Below are 18571 nucleotides of genomic sequence, written 5' to 3'. Positions count from 1 at the left end.
AAAGACAGGTAAGCTGGCCTCTACGTACACGTAAGATTCGTAAGTGAAGAGTTGTAAGTTAGCTCTAAGTTTCGACTCTGAATCTTGCCCTTATACATAAAAAATCACTTTCCGTAAGATTAAGAAACGAGACTAACAATCCCGTCTGTTAAAATGTAATACATAATTGTATTATCTTTTTATATTTTTATATATATTTATTATATATATATATTATCTTTACTCAAATCCTATAAATACTCACGGGACAAGATCAGCCATTTTACTTCACAGATCATATTATGTACCGCGTCAGGCGCCGCGCCGCGGTGATGTTGGAATAATCTATACATGAATAAATAAATGTCATAGATGATTTATTTGTTTATTTCAAATGTCAACTTCATTAATAACAGTCATTACATCATAACATATTATGTCAATGTCAAATTTAATTTATTCAATCATCTTAAGGAGTTTCAATCGGGCAACTATTCTATTTCTTGATTCGGTGGAGATTGGTTGTTGGGGCAAAGCTGGTGGTCCCATCGTCAGACCTGATGCAATCTCCATTCCAAATTTCATTATTGGCACCCAGTCACCTAGTTAACAGAAAACATCGAAATATATATTGGTAATTCCGGATTATTGCACATGTCAAGATACATTAATAATTCGTTCATTGTCATCTAAATGAATATATGATATTCGATTTTTTTAAATTATATTTATAGTTTTCTCAAATGTAGGTGATCAGTATTGCGTCTGACATTTGACATTTCGTAGCAAGACGTGTAAATTTTGACACATAAAACTATAATCGCTTCACGCAAGCACTTATTTTGGGTCGCAGTAATCTCTGCGGTTTCGTATTTGTCGTATATCTATTGATTGTCTGCGGTACGATAACTCAGAGAACAGATTGCGGATGACACTCTCACACACACACAATCGATTAATAAATCAGAAGGTTATTATTATTATTATATATATAGGTTATTTTTACTGAATGATTAAAATACCTTCTAAAGGGCTTATGAAATAAAATTAACCTTTATACAAATAATATTTATGATTGTTAAGTGTCCTGACCTCTGGCGTGATAAAGTGGCAATCTTAACTAAATAAAAATTCCATGTCTTATATATTTTAAATAAAATTCTAAGTCTATTGTAATTTACCTTCAGGCAAATGAGCTTCTATAGCCAAACTAAGAGTTCGTTGCAGCGAATTAGCCTTTTTAATATCACCGTTTTCCACAGCACCCAGTATATTTTGAGCCAGCTTTGGGAATAAATTGAACGATGTTCCGATACTTGATTTGATACCAAGTAGTGCAGCTGGTGCTAATAACTGTAATATTAATTTATATAATAATTAAATGACAGTGCAACCTATAATGGGCCAACTTGATCTTAGATTTCTGAATACAAACATACAAAACTGGAATTCAAATGCAAGTCTTGAGATAGATGAAATTACGGCCAAAATCCACTAGGCTATAAATACCGTCAATTTTTTTATTACGCTTGCCAATGGATGAAGCTGGCGTCCAAACGCCACTTCGACAAGGCTAAACACCATCCCAACCCACTGGTGCGTAAAAGCATCAATTACTACCCCTTCCCGACTAAAAAGGCTCGTAGGAGGCCCCGACACGTACTAACGGATCCGGATGATCCAATCACAGTAGCTAACGATAAATTAAAAGCCGCCCGCGCGGCCAATAATAATAGCAGTAGCAATAGACAGATTAGGGTAAAAAACCGCCTTCACCGGGGAAGGCGAGGACCTTTACTTCGCACTTCGCTCACTCCAGTGAGCTTCCGTCCTGCCCTTCAGGCGATTGACCCCCCCGCGACGGCCCAAGCCGAGGTTCGAGTCTCACAGGAGACGCCCTTGCGCGAGTCGCGGGAAACCCCCCCTTTCCGGCTGAGCTAAGCTCGCCAAACAGCCCGTGCTGAGCTGTAAAGGCCCTTCAGGCCAACAGCGAGATTCCATTCAAAAAAAAAAAAAAAAAAAAAATTACGCTTGCTTAAAAATTCTCAGAGTTGTAGATAAGTTACTCGAAATATTCTGTGTGAATACTCCATAATTGGGCTTTGCCTGACAGATAACGGTTGATAGGTGACGGTTGACAGATGACGTTTGACACTTGATGGATGTCTGTTCATGGGTCTTGGTCATGATGCCATAACAGTAGTGTATAAGGAAGTCAAAAAGTAAATTTGTATAAATATTTGTCGACACGAACAGTCACTCTCATACAAATTACAGTTTCGACTTTCTACATACACTATTATTAAAGCATCTTGACTAAACCCCCAAGTATTGTTTACATTAAAACCTCCGCAATCTTACGTTTGTATTAAATCTGTTCTAGAAACTTTGTTTGTGTATATTGACGCGGAAATCTTTTATTTTTGAACACACTTATGTTCTAAACTGCGTATATAGCAATTTCTATAGAGTTTACAATGTTACATTTTGTTGACATTTACAATGTTCGATGTGGGCCTGAACATCGAACAACTACCTGATGAGATTAGAGAATTCTTTTAACTACGACTACTGGTATTCTCACCGTATCAGCACCAAGGAACACCTCCTGCCCCTCCTTCAGATTGCGTTTCACTTGAACACCTTCGCTTAGGTCATTTGACGTGAACTTAATCCCCTTAAAGTTTGGTATTTTAGACGTGGCTTCTGTTACAAAGGCTGGCATGTTTACTGGAAATGCAATGTAGGCTTTAATAACAATTCTAATACGAAATTCCTATAGTTGCCTGATTCGTATTACACAGGGGAAAGTAAAACATATAAGTAAAAAAATATAGTTTTTAAATACACCATGCAAAATTATATTTATATTCTGGCCATTTTTGTCATAGACAAATCAAAGGAACTACAATGTCAAGATTGTTTTTTTACTGTCTGTGGTGACCAAAGATAATTAGGACAAATAGGACGCTACATTTGAAAACAAATTTAAATTTAAAAAAGACTTACTTTCTACTTTACTCATACTAGGTATATGATAGTAAAGTACAGGTAGATTTGGCGCAGCATTCGACACCAGCTCCACATAGTTCACTAACTCCGCAACTGTCTTTGGCTTGAAGTACAATTCGGGTAGAGTCAGCAGCGAATCCACGTTTGCTGATGCGCAGAATTTTGCCTAATTTTATATAAGAATATTGCGTTAGAATAATAGTACGATTGTTTTATCAATTCTCTGATTTTTTTTTTAGCTTTTCAGTAATCGTGGTTAGCGTGAAATCTCTCGCAGTCGCCATTAAGGTTGACAGACCTGACATGATGACATGACATTTAGAGCCTTTAGAAGTTTTTTTAGGACAAACGAGCAAACGAGCAAGCTCATCTGGAGTAAAGTATGTCGATGTCCATGGGCACAAATTGCCAGAAATCTCGCAAGCGTTGGCCATTTAAGAATATTAACGCTTCCCTCTTATATCACGACAGACCAATTTCGCATTATAGAAAACGCGTTGTAATATTTAATTCCACAAAATTTTTTATAAGCAATGGCTATTGTCTCCCATCTGCTAAACTCTCCCGGACTCTACTGATAAAAATACATTTTTCTAGCCTAAATTTTTCAAAAATGCCGTATTTCATGATACAACTAGTAATATAGGGAATTAATGATATTACTATAGTCTTTATATGTTTAAAATTTGTTCGTCGAAATAATATAAATATTGAGTTGTTATTCTAATTACTTACATTTCCACCATTTTGTTACATAATATAATTTAAACGTCCTCCAGAATGTTTACCGTATTTGTTATTATTTAAAATTACCTTATCATAAAGTGATAAGAATTTATGTAAACACGAGTGATAGGATGAAGTAATGTTGTGCTTAATAAATAATTGAATAAAGAATTTATTTTTTAATATATTAATTTTAAATATTACCAATTCTAAGACATCAGCCATTGGAGCACCACCAACTTGTACCATGATGTGAAGACCACTTCGGGGCTTGGTTTTCACCCATGCTTCTATAATTTTCTTTCTATCGCTAACAGACAGAGACATATGCTCCCCAGTTGTGCCGCCGACTGTAAAAAAAAATAAAAACTTAAACCGAGCAGAAACTTCTGTTTAATGCGCTTTTTTGCTGTCGGTGAATGAAACTCATGTAGTTTTCAGCTCCTTGTTGACGTTTTTTCAATTTTTTTAAATATATTAATATATTAGGCCAGAAACGCACTCGCGAGCCCTCTGGCATTGAGTGTCCATGGGCGGCGGATCACTTAATATCAGATGAGCCTCTTGAAAAATTAACAATATTGTGTTTCCTTCCTGTGTTTTTGTGTGTCTGTAGATGACTCTCCCAGGTCCCAGACAACAATGTTAGTACTTATAATTATGCAGTAACCAAACTATACATTAAAATTTGTGTGGGTAGAACGAAAAATCTTATATGAAGAAATTACTGGGATAATGGCTAATACTTATTCCAAATTCCTCGATCTATGACCAACTATTTACAAAACTCGGTTATGTATCGTATACCTACAGATTACAACGTAAATTACCAGCAAATCGATATATTGAATGTGACTAAAAATTTAAAAAAAAACTCAGGTATCTTTTACTAATATAATATATATATAATGGCTTTGTTTGTTCCTTCAAATTAAATATACTATATTATAATCTATCAATTAATCAATCGTAGAACTGTGCTTTGTAAAACTGTTCTTTATGTTTCTGTTTCAATGTGTATTCCGTTTTAGCCTTTATATTGTTTAGTGATTAGCTGTAGGAATTAAATAAATTAAAAATAATATTATCTTCTAAATAGATCGCTTATCAGCTGCACTAAACCTGTTTGTTTATTTTTATTCGCAAGTGCTAAATAATAATAACTGACCTAGTACAGCTTTGATTCCATTCACAACCATATAATCTGCGTAACTGGAAATTTCTTTGTAATTTACTGTGAGGTCTTCATTCAAAGGGGTGAATACGGGAGGTATTAGCCCACGTGGTTCAAACACTACCTGTAAAATAAATAAGATCTTAATCAAATTAAAATTACTTAATAAACAAAAGTGCTAATTCAGACGTTTACTATACGTATATATATTACGTCTTTATTATATTTTCTACAAATTTTTGTAGTTCCCGCCATGTAAGAACACTATAGAACAATGATCTTATAAGTTTTAAAAGCATTTAATTCAAAGCTAAATTTATTCGCAAAGCAATAAATTAGAGAAAAGCCATGAATATGGGAAAAAGAGGTTATGATTGAGGTATGGTTTATATGGTTGTAGCGCAAGTTATATATTAAATAAAGTTTATTTCGGGAGTTGAGTGATCCAAGGTATATACATGAACATCTAGTTTCAGTATTGAACGGTTCATTATGAGATCAATCGATCAATCAAGGAGTACTTGGCGCCGAGTCTCGACTCTGAATGTTTCTCATTTATAAGAATATTTTCGTACAATATTTTATGTTAAATAAAAATTCTCTTCGCTTAATTGTTTTAATATATTTATTGTAACTTTTGTAGAGAACCTTCGTCCGGAGAGTCTGCGTTGTACCTGAAAATAAAGAAATTAAATATGAAATTTTAACTAAATTCTTGATTAAGTTATTGAAATTAATTTATCACTTAAATAATAGTAACTTAATTAAGTTAGTACTTAAGTTACTAGTTTTATTTAGTCAATATTTCCTAGTTTAACAACGTAGTTTACACTTTAATTACAAAAACCTAATACCGTTGTTATTGTAATTAAAATTGTTGATAAATTCATGCAGTCAGGGGATATCATAGTTTTAAAATAATTGGTATTTTATCAAATACTACGAACGTATTTATCTTTTACAAGCCGGGTCTTAAAATAATATAAACCGCTGGGAGAGATAAAGAGACTCTGAGTACGATTGTAAATTAAGATCAACATAATGGTGATTGATTCCAAAGTTGAATTTGAAATTGTTTTTTTTCTATATGTTACTTACAGCTTTTCTTCTCGGATGTGACATAATCATGGTCATCTAGGGTTATACCCGTATCCCCTAAAAATAGGATTTTATATATAAAAATTGTAAAACATGTATTATGAATTTGAATGATTTTATCACTATGAAACAAACCTGCAGGAAGTTAGGTACAAGATTTTTTATTTTGTTTTATATAATGTATATATATAAAAAATCTCTAGGATATTTAAGGATTTTTTAGAGAGCATAAAGTTAGTAAGAAATAAATGAAAAAACTACTTTTTAGTAATAACAATGACTTGACTATTCATGCTTAAATAAAATAGTTTGTTTATAAATAGTATGTTCATACATATCTTTGTTTTTACTGGCCGACTTGGAGTGCCAGGCTGAGGTTTAGGTTTCTCTGTAAATTATTTGTAATATAGAACCAGGTATAAAGACAGTCTTACTAAAATAATATTAATTTATATCAGGTTAAGCAGTAATGATAACTGAATGTAACTATCTTCACATATTTAAGTTTTAAGATCATAGAAAGTACAATAAAACATTTAGATAAGTTACCTTTTGGTAAATCAAACTCATCAGATTTCTGTTGATCATTTGTATTTTCATCATAATCCAAATCTGAAATAATCAAAAATTGTTTTTATTATGTTTCTGTAGTTTTAATGTGTTGTATATAGTTTTCCTTGTTAAGAATGCACCCAAATTCAGGAGTTACCTAATTGTAAATATAATGGATCTTCAGATTCATGTTCATCATCATCTGAGACATCTTCATGGTCTGAACCTGAAACATTTAAAAATATAAAAACATTTATATAAATAGTAATGTATACTATAAATATAGATGTATAACTCTTAAGCAACTTAGAATAGGTATTCTATATATAATGACATCTTATTTAGTGCCTTCTTTTTAAATAAGTTAAATAACCTTATAAGTTTAATAACCTTATTGAATACATACTTAAGTTTATAAAATATTATATAAATACACAATTAAGTGACATAATAAAGACTACCAATTAAATGAAGTTGGAATTATTGGCATCCACTTGAAGTGTATAGCAATTTGTATGAGTTTATTACAGAGCATATCAGCATACCATTATCATATATGTTAAAATATAAAAACTACCTTCAATATGATCATCATTTTGCACAAGAGGAGATGGCACTGCTAAGGCATTCAAACGATTGCACCGATTTCTATCAGAGAGTTTAAAGTGTAAATCACACACTCTCTTTTTTTTGTAATATTCATAATCTGTAGGTCCATCAAGACTTCCACCTACACTTCGTACCCAAGCAGAGAACTGTTCAGGAAATTTATTTGCACTAGGAAAAACATGGTATGCAACACCTGAAAACAAATTATACAAACATTAAGTCTAAACTTTCAGTTTTCTAAAAGTCAGCTTGAATAAGTCCAGAACAAACAAAAAGAGAACTTACCGGTGTTCGTACATCCAAAGATACATTTTCTTGGCATATTATAAAAACTAGGTACTCAAGTTGAATTCAGTTAGTAAAATAATCTTTCTTTCTCAAAATTGCAACTACTCAGCTATCTTCTCTTTTACCAGTTTATGTAGCTAATTTACTAAAGACAAACGTATTGAGGGTAGTTTGTAAAAAACATAAAAACAAATAACATTGAACACAAGAACACGTTAAAAATTTACAGACTAGTGATACCATGTACGAGACAACTACAGAGACTGACTACTAGTACTGAGTACTACTGACTAACTGACACACAAAATTTAATACTCGGAAGTCGGAACCCACCAGACTATGCACAAGTGTGCACAGACCATGGTGACTATTTTTAATGTGTCTATTTAAGCTAGATCACCGGGTTGATATTTACTTATTTCTAGCTAGCTATTTCATAATCCTACAGCTAAAATAAATTATATATAATTACAAACAATTACACTGAAAATATAGCCAAAGATGGATACATTTTACTACAAAAAGGTTCAAAGATTTACAAAAGGGAACAAACAAACAAAAAGTATTCAATACATTTAACTAAGAGTGATTCAGTTTATTTAACTAAGCCTAATTTGACGGTGTTGTGTGATTGTGTAAAAGTGAGGGTATGTACGTGATGGTGTGTGTTCATGATGCACATTTCGCAGTAGCTTAAACAAGTCAAGCTTAGAATAATTAGACATAGAAAGATAGTCTTCATACAAGCGCTCTGTCAAAAGTGACGCACTAAACCGGTTCACACAGGCGGGCCGATTACGTGCTTACGCTCGGCGACACGCACACATACACTTGTGTAATGTTGCCAGTGAAGGTCCAGTTTTCCCGAAAGTGGGGTAATGATTCGGCCACTGATAACCATTTGTTTTTGGCAATAATGCATAAATAGCTATGTGTGGTAAAGTGTGGATGTGTAATATTGTTATAATACGGGAATGTTTATTTTTAAGAAACGAATTAAAGAAAACAACAACACGTAAAAATATATATATTTTAATTATTGTATACAATTATGAATTTGTATACTGTGTAACTAAAGTAAACCAATCAAATCAACAATTATTTCTAATCGAATAGTCTTCATATTAAGAAAAAGAAAAAAATAATTATTAAAAAAATAATCAGTTTAGAAACCTGTGAACTGTATTTGTTTCCTGAGTAATTGCCGCTTTGATAGTGCTGTTTTCATTACATTGTCTTTTTTCGACTCGTAAAAAAGACGAATGCGCAAATATCTTTCAATAATGAGCCTTGACAAATTGTTAACATGATTTTTCTCATTTACATGTTCCTCTGCATCAGGGAAAACAGACCTACCAACAAGTTTTTCCATAATTGTCAAAGCAAGTTTTGTCTCTGATGTTTTATCTAAATTATTTGTCTCCGCCATATACTTCCGGAAATAATTTTCGGCTATGCCGCAGATTAAGTAAACAGCTTCTGATACATAAATTAAACCGCCGTTGTCCCTTAGAGTGACCAATTTGTGAAACCACAATTTTTCTTTTGTGAGCATGCTATCGATACAAAAATTACACTTAATTTTTTTCATTAAGTATCTCGCAACATTCCCTGCAATGTAGCCTACGACATAATTTTTGTAGTTTGGGTCATCAGTCGAAGCTATCAGAGAAGCAATGTCTACATCAGGTGCGTGTCTTTCTGATTCTTGGTACGGCTGTTCTTCGTCATCGTCAAAACGTTCAGAAAAAGTGGTTTGATTGATACATTTTATTGCAGAAGAACAAGTCAGGACAGAAATATCTTCTAATGGCACACAGTTGCCTGTTACCACTGCTTGTAGTTCCATGTGGCATAATAGTTTTCTGTATGCACCTTTGAACTGAAGGACATTTGGATTATCATTATGCCCTCCATTCATTCTTATCATGCCGAAGAACAGTTCCAAATGATCTTGGCTCAAACGGTACGTAGAAATATAGACCATTTCTTTTGTATCCTCAACAAGAGTTTTATACAAGTGTTTTAGGCTTTCTATGCATATCAACATTCCTTTAAAACCTTTATTACTTTGAACACTTAAGACTGACTCAAAACTTTTAACTTTTATTCTTATAGCAGCCTCATTTTCATGGTACGTACGCTTCCTAGTAGTTTTTATACTTAAATTTAAGATATATTTTTTGGCTTTTTCAAGAAGATCGAATATATTTACTTTATTATCTTTTGACAATGGCCGACAAAATCCGTATTGTGTTAATCTTCTTGAATTAAAAACATCAAATAGGTCGTTCAAAAGCATAATAAAATTTTCTGTGCCCGCAGATTTTTCAAATTTGTCCAGTTTTAGGGTTTCGCGGCAAAATTTTAGACTGATAGAAACACTTCTGCTAAGAAGTTGCATGGCCAGTTTAACTTTCATAATTGTATTTCTAAATTCTAAATGTCTTCGTGTTAGCTTGTTCGCAATGTTCAGTCCTTCTGTATCCTGCAAATCATTTAAAAGTACCAAGTAGTTCCAATCCACAACATTTTTTTGCTCATCGAGGAATTGGCTTTTGTCTTCCCAGTGATTACGGATAAGCTTAATCATGTGGCATGGATCTAGAAATACCGCCACTTCGTGATCTGATGAAGGGTGCTTAAAGGTGGTTTTCATATTTTTTGGATCTTTCACCCGACAACCTAACAATTCCATCGCTGAAATATTGGTGGGGTGACCATCAAAGGTAAGAGATACAACTTTAATTCCAGCATCATGGCATTTAGCTAAACATATGTTTATTAAATTTTTTTTATGTTTTCCCTCCAAACTGTGAATTAGGAAATATCCCAAAGGGATTTTCCAACGCTCATTCAGGCAAACAAGCATAAAAACATAAGCCTGTGAGGCTTTTATACCACTTGTTGTGCCTGTGCCAACATCTACATTTCCCAGACCTCCTTTAATATTTTGAGGTCTTATCGCCATTTCATCGGCAATCAGTCCACATATTAACGTTTTGTCCGAGCTTTGGGACTTTGATTTTAAAAGTTTAAAGGATTCATTTGTAAAACCCGGTGATCCATCGATGCTGCAATACCAATTATACAACGTTTTTGGGTGTGGAAGACACGTATCAAAAGTATTACGAACGTATGTATATGCTCGAGGACTATGGTAGTGCAATGTAAGACAGAATTTTCTGAACTCAGGTGTGTATTTTGGCATAGGACGCTTTTTATCTTTTTTAATTTTTTTTACCATGTTATTGAATAAATCGGCTGCAAAAACATTTTCAGACAATAAATTAGACACATCATTACTAATGAATCTCTTTTTTTGTAGTTCACTTAAAATTCCTTTGAGCGATTTATTCCTCTTTTGGAGACGCCGGGTCTTTTGTTTTAAAGTTTTTATAACTTTTCTATGTTTGAGATTAAGTAATGTGCTTTTCTTTAACTTTTTTCGAAGGAGGGCCTTACGAGGAGTGTCGAATATATAGTCGAATTCGTCGTCTGATGGGCGCCTCACATTCCCGCGTGACGTACTCTGTAAAATAAAAGTTCTTATAAGTTCATGCCACAATATTTACAAATTCTGGGTGCAACAAGGAAATGACCAATTTAAAAATCTACAGTTAAATTTTAAATACCCAAATTCAACACTTTTGATTGGAATTATTAACGATTACTTACAGGCTGCGATGAACTTTCAGTAACTAAATTTCTATTTGAAGCTCCACGAACACCTTCCGTTTTGTCTTCAGCAGCATTTAAACCCTAAAAAAAGTCAGGTAAGTAAGTTTACTACATAGACAGTTTACTAAAATTAAATAGTTATTAACAACTTCACTGTCTAAAAAACTACCAAACGTCTTTTTCGTTTCTGTAAGGTAAAATAGCATTCACACTAGCACTGTATTAAATAAATATATTTCATAAAAATAGTTGTTTATATTTTATTTTATGACTCAAAAATTGGCGTGGCTAATGGGCGTGGGGAAAAACATTTATTTTCCTAAGAGTCACATGTGACTCATTTGACAGTCAAGTTGTTTATATTAACCATTACACTCACCGATAGCCCATGAACAGGTGAAATCTCATCCACATTATCTTCTTCATCCAATTGATCATCTGTGCCTGTGCATGAAATATGTAAATCCTGAAAAAAGTAATTTTATTATCATTTGCTTCATTTATTTTTATCAACATTGTGTCACAAAATCCCAAAATACACATAATAAGTACTAAATAATGCTTTGATAATTATACCTTAACAGGGACAGCATTTCGACGCAACCTACACGATCCACCCTGTGTTATGTACTTATCTTCACTCTTAAAATGTTTTGAACATATTCGTGTATTTTTGGTTGGCTTCCAATATACTTCTCCACGACTAAGCCTTATATTTTTCACCCACTTGTCAGCAATAACAGGGTCGATGGGAATCCTTTGAACAACAACACGCAATACTCCTATAAGTTGTAATTTTAACAAGTGTGGAAATAAAGTTCGTTTACTTCTCAACTTTCAAGTAATACAATTTCAGGTATACGATATCGCTAAATCACACAAACACCTACATTAAACAACAACAACAGTAAGTAACAGTAGCAACTGTTTTAAAATTAATTTGTCGGAGCAATGAAGTCAGTTAAAATGGGAAAATATTTTAACAATCGGGCAACACTGTGCATTGAATTAAAACTTTTCTGTTTTGTTCTATTTTGACTTAATTAACTACAAGATACTATGAAATACTGAAAGCTTACCTGTGAAAAGTGATGTTATCACATTTCTTTTGTTTTTCAGATGTGTTGTGACACAATTTAACTGCACAAATCGTCATAATAATTTTTTTTTCGCGAGACACGTTCGCCGTGCGTTGACATTGAACACTACGGAGCGGCCCGGCGTTTGGAGCCATTTATGGCTCCAATTAAGGTGCTTCAAAATTGACGCGCGGACTTGGTTTCTATGTCTTATTATTCTAAGAAGTCAAGGCTTAAAAACTGACCATTGTATGCGCATACAAGATTTAGTCCTACTGATTGAGGTGGCGCTTTAAATTATTGTAAAACAACACAAATAATAAACTTATTAGATATCACTTACTTTAAATTTAGTAAAATTAATAAAAGGTATCAAAAAAAATATTTACCATTTTTAATCATATAAAAAACTGGTTTAGGTATATAATTTTCCTATTGCACTGCACTGTACTGATAGTTGTATTATACTAAAATAATAATTAATGTTATCTCGCTGCGTGATAAGTTCATCAACTCTGAATCTAAACAAATAGGTAGGTACATCATTATAAATAAAAGAGGTAGTCAAGATAATTTATAGTGTAATTAATAAACGTTAACCAAAATATTATTCAATTTATTTATTTATTTATAAACACTTCGTTGCATTATATAAAAGAAAAAAAAATATTAAACATAATTTAATGAAAAGCAACTGGCGGCCTTATCGCTTTCGTGCGATTTCTTCCAGACAACCACTAATAAATAATAATAATTGTATACGTATTTAGAATTTAGAAGAATGTATAATATTTAGTGCTGTGAAATGTTCATGGCACCTAAGCAACGTAATACTACCATGATACATTTTAAAATGTAGCGGTCGGAATAGCTTTGTTAGTGCGTTTGAGATTATGACGTCATCGCAGTTACAGTTGAAGCTTTACATTGTAAATGTACAATTCACAATTTAATTTGAAATGTATAATAAAAGGTGATACACAAGCATTTAATTTCCTAAATCTATTTAATAAAATTTTGAACAAAATAATTAAGAAATGTTCCCCTGCATTCTCGCGAGGTGGCTTGGAAAGTGTAGGTTATACGAGTGGTAACCATAATCTTTCGATTTATATAGTTTCTCGCTATCTACTTATTATACTACACAATGTTAGATGGGCGTAATTGGAGTGGATTTGTAAGACACTTTATGTGTCTACCTATTGAATGCCTTGCGTTTATATCACATGGGTATCATGCCGGAACACAAATATAATTTAATTTATTTTAAGCTTTAGGACACCTAATTATTCGTTATTAATGTTTTGGTTTTTAACATATGATTTTAATTCTTTGCTTATTCGATCCCACTTTTTGGTCCAAAATTATTAGTTCCATTAACGGAGTAGCAGCAAGGTTATGTGGGGCTACACGAAGTGACACGATGGACCAGTCTACACTATCGCGCTTGTGTCGCCTCGTGGAGTGTGGAGTGACTGTGGCTGACGTTTAAAGTTTTAATTTTAATAAATGTCATATTCGAAAATCATCAACAAACAAATTGTCATTAATAATTTTAAATTTTGACAATTTACAATAATCAAAACTGCAAAACCGGGAATATTCTAAAATCTAAAAAATATGCTGGCTTTAACAATAATGTCGTAAGCAGAGCTTAATGTGTTTTATTAATTAATTCCTTGAAATGTCCTTTAATATAAATATTATTATATATACTTATTAGGTAATCTAAATCGTAGGCACGCCCGAGATCAAAGCCCTCGTAGAGGGGTTGGCCTGGACGGGAGGGTGGGTAAAACTTAGAGTCAGCTGTAGGCTGTGGCCTGTTTGACTGTTGACTGGTCTCACTTCAGTATCCGGACATTTTTTGCTTTACTTGATTGCAAACCTATAGCTAACTAATAATATGTAAAACAATTGGTAGTTGCAGAAAGGGTAATTCACATTATCATATTGCTTATCTTCTCAAAACCAGTTTGCACAATTGTCCTTAAACATGACGACGATCGTAAGTGAGCTTAGCATGCACGATTTAAATAACAAGTTCTTCGAGATCATGCAAAATGAAAGCAACGCAGAAGATGCGGCAAATTTTATTTACGATAGTGTTTACGAAGATGTCGCATTAGGGTTTCTTTTCGAGTTCCACCATGGTTTAAAGACTGGACTGACGGATTTGATAGAAGGGGAAAAGGAAGAAGACGAAAGCTGTAAAATTGTCGTTTCACCCGAATGTGATGTTTTCGGTTTTTCTGTGTTGAAGAAAACTCCTGATTCTAACTGTTCTTGTCCTAATTGCGAGCGGCCAGTATCTGCTACTCGTTTTGCACCACATCTAGAGAAATGCATGGGTATGTGGCTTAAACTTAAATTATTGGTTATAACATTCTTCAAATATGCACTGAAAATCCACTATGTTTTGAACATTTAAAATCAAATATTAAACTTGCAACTTTAAATATAAAATCTATGCATCTTAATTGTACACTTTGCAATTGCATATAAAGTTCTGTACCAAGTTGAATTAATACCATATTCATCTCTTTAGGAATGGGAAGGAACAGTTCTCGAATAGCATCTAGACGTATTGCATCAAATAGTCGTGAACCAACATCATATGCTGGACTCTTAAGTGATGATGAGGATGATGCTGATTGGTCAGGCAGCTCCATGCAAAGTGAACGACGAAAACGCAGAATCAGAAATAACAACAATCGCAAGTCTAATAAAATGCATAAGTATGTTATTTTGTTTAATAAATAGAAGGTTATATGTGTAAATTTTTATAATCACATAAGAATATCTTTTGCACATTTACATTTCAGTTTTTTATAAACAAAAAACCAAATAAAATGTTTAAAATTATTTCAGTGGTAACAGGAACAATAATGGAAATCACAATTCAGATTCCAATGATGGTGCCACCTATGAGACAATGAGTGCAAATGAAAAGAAAAATTTGCTGCAACAAATCTGTGGTGTTGTTTCTGAACACACAAAGAAACTCTGTATTAGGTAACACTTCCATATACTTTAATTGTATAGTTGTTATAATTATAACTACCTGAGCTAAATTTCCCATTAAAATGTAAATTTTTTCTTATAAAAGGTAACAAAAATAGGATGGTACTATATTTATTCTACATTTCATAGCTATAAGCAATTTACTTAGCTTTTCAAGGTGAAGTAGCCTTGTCAAATAGTGTTCCATTGAAGCAAATCACAATAACCAATACAGTGCTTTTAAGATAACAAGTGTATAGACAATCAGGAATCGTAGGAGTAGTTGATGTTATGTTAAGACCATTATGAAAATAGCTAAAAAATGTTGATTGATATATACATATTGTATTTTACATTTAAACAAATTTTCAAACCAAGGGTTTTTCTATTCAAAACTACATGTTAAAGTTTATCTATTAAAAATTTAATGATATATTGTAACATTCCTCAGATCAACTCGTTGCCCACAACACACTGAAGAACAGAGGAGAGCCCTTAGAAATAGTGTTTTGGAACCATCCACTCCGGAATCTCAACCAATACTGACAGCTGATGATGCAGGATCACCTCCAGATTCCAGTCCGTCATCTTCCTGCTCCTCTTCCAGCAGGAAACGAGATAGGCATCGCGCCTTGAAGAATAAGAGTAAGAGAAAGAGAAATTTATCTCCTAGTGGCAGGGATTAAGTTTATTGTATTAAAATGTATTGATTGACGGTCGACATGGCTTATATTATGCGATACTGATATACATACCATTTGTAAATCATGAAATATTCATATTATTTTGTGATAAGTTCTGAGCTTATTATTAGATTATATATAATAGACTTGACAATTGGGACAAATAGATATTTAACTAAATTATGATTTTTTGTTTGTATTCCTAAAAGCCACATTTTTCTAAAAATGTAAATTACAATAAATAAGCGATTAAAACAGAATCAAAGAATGTCAAAATGAAAAATTTATCTTTTATCAATCATTATGTCATTGATAATTTGTATATTTCTTGTCTCTGACCCTCATGGTCCTCCTTTCACTATGGGACATTGGTAAAATCTATTTGCTTTCCTTTCATTTGCCATCAAGCTTTTTCATGGAAGATCTAATTTAGTGATAGGACATACAGCAATAAATTTAGCTTATGTTTCACGACTCAGTTTTTTATCAAGTCTGCTTGACATACTTTGAAACTGACAAGTTAATTTTGACAGGTCCTAAGATTTAATATATTTTTTCATAACTACCCTCCAATGTCACAAATAAAAAATATTATCGAGGTACTATCAAATAAATTAATAATTTAAAAAGGAAATCTATTAAATATCTAATAGTAATTTTTGATAAAATTCTGAGTGGATAAAACTTCAGCTTTTTATACATTTTTAACCAAGGATATTCTCAGTGATAATTTTGTGTTTCTTCCTTTGCTGTAAGATTACAATCCTATATTATTTGACTGATTATTTAGAATAGAGATTATTTTTATTCTTCTAGGTTAGATATGTGTCTATAAAAATGTATGTTATAGTCTAATTATAAGAGAAAATACGTAACTATTAACAAATACATTACCCGTCTTTTTAGAAGAGAAAACTTATAAATTGATATTAGCTATTTTTCGATAGAATGTGCTATCCACGATCGCACCGATTTCATTGTTTTTAAAACTTCGCTAATAAAAATAAACTTATCCATTGTATATAAAAATCAAATCTATTCTTTGCAGTATTCGGCGTAGATAGATAGTTAATCTATACTAATATTATAAAGAGGAAAGGTTTGATTTTTTGTTTGTTTGTATGAATTGAATAGGCTCCGAAACTACTTGGCAGATTTGAAAAATTCTTTCACTGTTGGAAAGCTACATCGTTCCTGAGTGACATAGGCTATATTTCATTTTCAAAAAAAATAGGCATCCTTACTAAAATTACGATAACATTAACATTTGTTTATTATTTGATACAATTCTAACAGATGGCGCTGAGTTAAAGGTAGTTTAGTTTAGGTCCGTGTCGTGGTACCAACGTTTCACATAAGTTCTCCTACGGTTTCCCTTGATTAATTTACTACTATGTAATATAACAAAAACCATAGCCACAGCAACGCTTGGCCGAGTCTGCTATTTGTAATATATCATTGTAACTCTCGCTTTCTATCGATTGAAAAGCTGATGTTATCTTAAGTACCGCCATGCGATTAACATAACTGCTAGTTCTATTATAAAACTAAATAGGTTAAAATAGTTTTAATACATTTTAGGGGATGGCACTATCTGTATAAATGGATGTAACTATTTTGGAATAAATGTGCATATATTTATAATTATACCTCGTGTTAGAAACAGAACTTTTACTAAGAAATCACTTGTTAGTGAAAATTGTATTGAAGGTTACTCCGCAGTCTCGACTTTGAATCTTGACTGTAGTGGCGTTTAATTAACTTGAAGAAACTAGTCATAAGGCTTTATTATACAACGTGGACTAATAAATATGGTATATTTGGTTATCATGATTATCACATTACTGGAAAATATGCTAATATCCAGATTTATGAGGGCATCACAATCAATTGCTTGAATGGAATTTTTAAATATTATCTGATTTCTGACCATTTGGAGATTGTATGTCAAAAGAAAGTCCTTCTATTGTAATGTTATTCGTAGATTTTGCGTATATAATGTAATCTGCTCAAAGTATATTTATGTAACTCCTATGTAATTAAAAATGAATAAATATCTGGATTTTTATACTCTCTGTTTTTGTACTGTTTCGTGATTGAAAAACTAAATAAAGAGAACCCTATTTATTATAATTTTACTGCCATTATGATCGAATCGATGATTTGGTTAATTAAATCCTGGTTTAATCCTAAATAAGGTCTTGCACTGTTTGTCACAATAAATATTAATAATAATAAACCATTTATTTGCAAGATATTGGTAAATTTATAACGATCCATTATAAAATTAATTAGTGACATGAGCACAGAATTTCTGCTTAATTGCTTAGCCCAGATGACTAGCAGCAAAGATTATGAGCGTTTTTATACTAGCGTTGACCAACCGCGGGTCAAATACGTGTTCGCTCGTACCGGTAGGTCGAGTCAGTATCAACATGGATTCTGATGAAGAAACATCGATATTTGCGTTAATTATTTGCCGTCGACTGAGAAGATAAGATGTTGGGTGTCATCGATTGTATGAAGACAGAGAACCGGTCGCTTTAATACACTCTACCCAGTACTGCGAATTTAAACGAGCTTAGAAGCGCGTCAACGCGAGTTGCACGTATACGTGCGTAAAAATATTTTAATAACCTCTATTATCGTTGACCCGAATATCCGTACAGGTATAAAAAACAACACAG

At 32.6% G+C, this 18571-nt stretch overlaps 2 protein-coding genes across 3 annotated transcripts; one reads left to right on the top strand and one right to left on the bottom strand.

The window, feature by feature from the left end:
* Window positions 1-350: 350 nt before the first annotated feature.
* LOC110997526 (N-acetylneuraminate lyase) lies at window positions 351-12693 on the bottom strand. 2 transcript variants are annotated; one of them, XM_045629987.1, is made up of 14 exons: window positions 12588-12693; window positions 7436-7583; window positions 7119-7343; window positions 6699-6767; window positions 6539-6601; window positions 6324-6377; window positions 5990-6046; window positions 5540-5565; window positions 4886-5015; window positions 3922-4067; window positions 2989-3157; window positions 2564-2709; window positions 1161-1332; window positions 351-581 (listed from the first exon to the last, which is right to left on the bottom strand). In XM_045629987.1, exons 2-14 carry the CDS (start codon window positions 7470-7472, stop codon window positions 436-438), a joined length of 1440 nt encoding a protein of 479 aa, XP_045485943.1. In that variant the 5' UTR covers window positions 7473-7583; window positions 12588-12693; the 3' UTR covers window positions 351-435. The 2 variants fall into 2 exon arrangements, with proteins under 2 accessions (XP_045485943.1, XP_045485942.1); XM_045629986.1 differs by lacking the exon at window positions 12588-12693 and having other exon boundaries at window positions 7436-7846.
* A 1090-nt stretch (window positions 12694-13783) lies between these two features.
* Window positions 13784-16374, top strand: LOC110997528 (SAGA-associated factor 11 homolog). The gene is made up of 4 exons (XM_022265726.2): window positions 13784-14549; window positions 14747-14936; window positions 15070-15213; window positions 15653-16374. Exons 1-4 carry the CDS (start codon window positions 14195-14197, stop codon window positions 15885-15887), a joined length of 924 nt encoding a protein of 307 aa, XP_022121418.1. The 5' UTR covers window positions 13784-14194; the 3' UTR covers window positions 15888-16374.
* The last annotated feature ends 2197 nt before the right edge of the window (window positions 16375-18571 follow it).

This window comes from Pieris rapae, chromosome 11 (genome assembly GCF_905147795.1).
Source record: "Pieris rapae chromosome 11, ilPieRapa1.1, whole genome shotgun sequence".
In the NCBI taxonomy this organism is placed as follows: domain Eukaryota; kingdom Metazoa; phylum Arthropoda; class Insecta; order Lepidoptera; family Pieridae; genus Pieris; species Pieris rapae.
The sequence above is the reverse complement of the archived record's forward strand: the minus strand, read 5'-3'. Positions and strand labels throughout refer to the sequence as shown.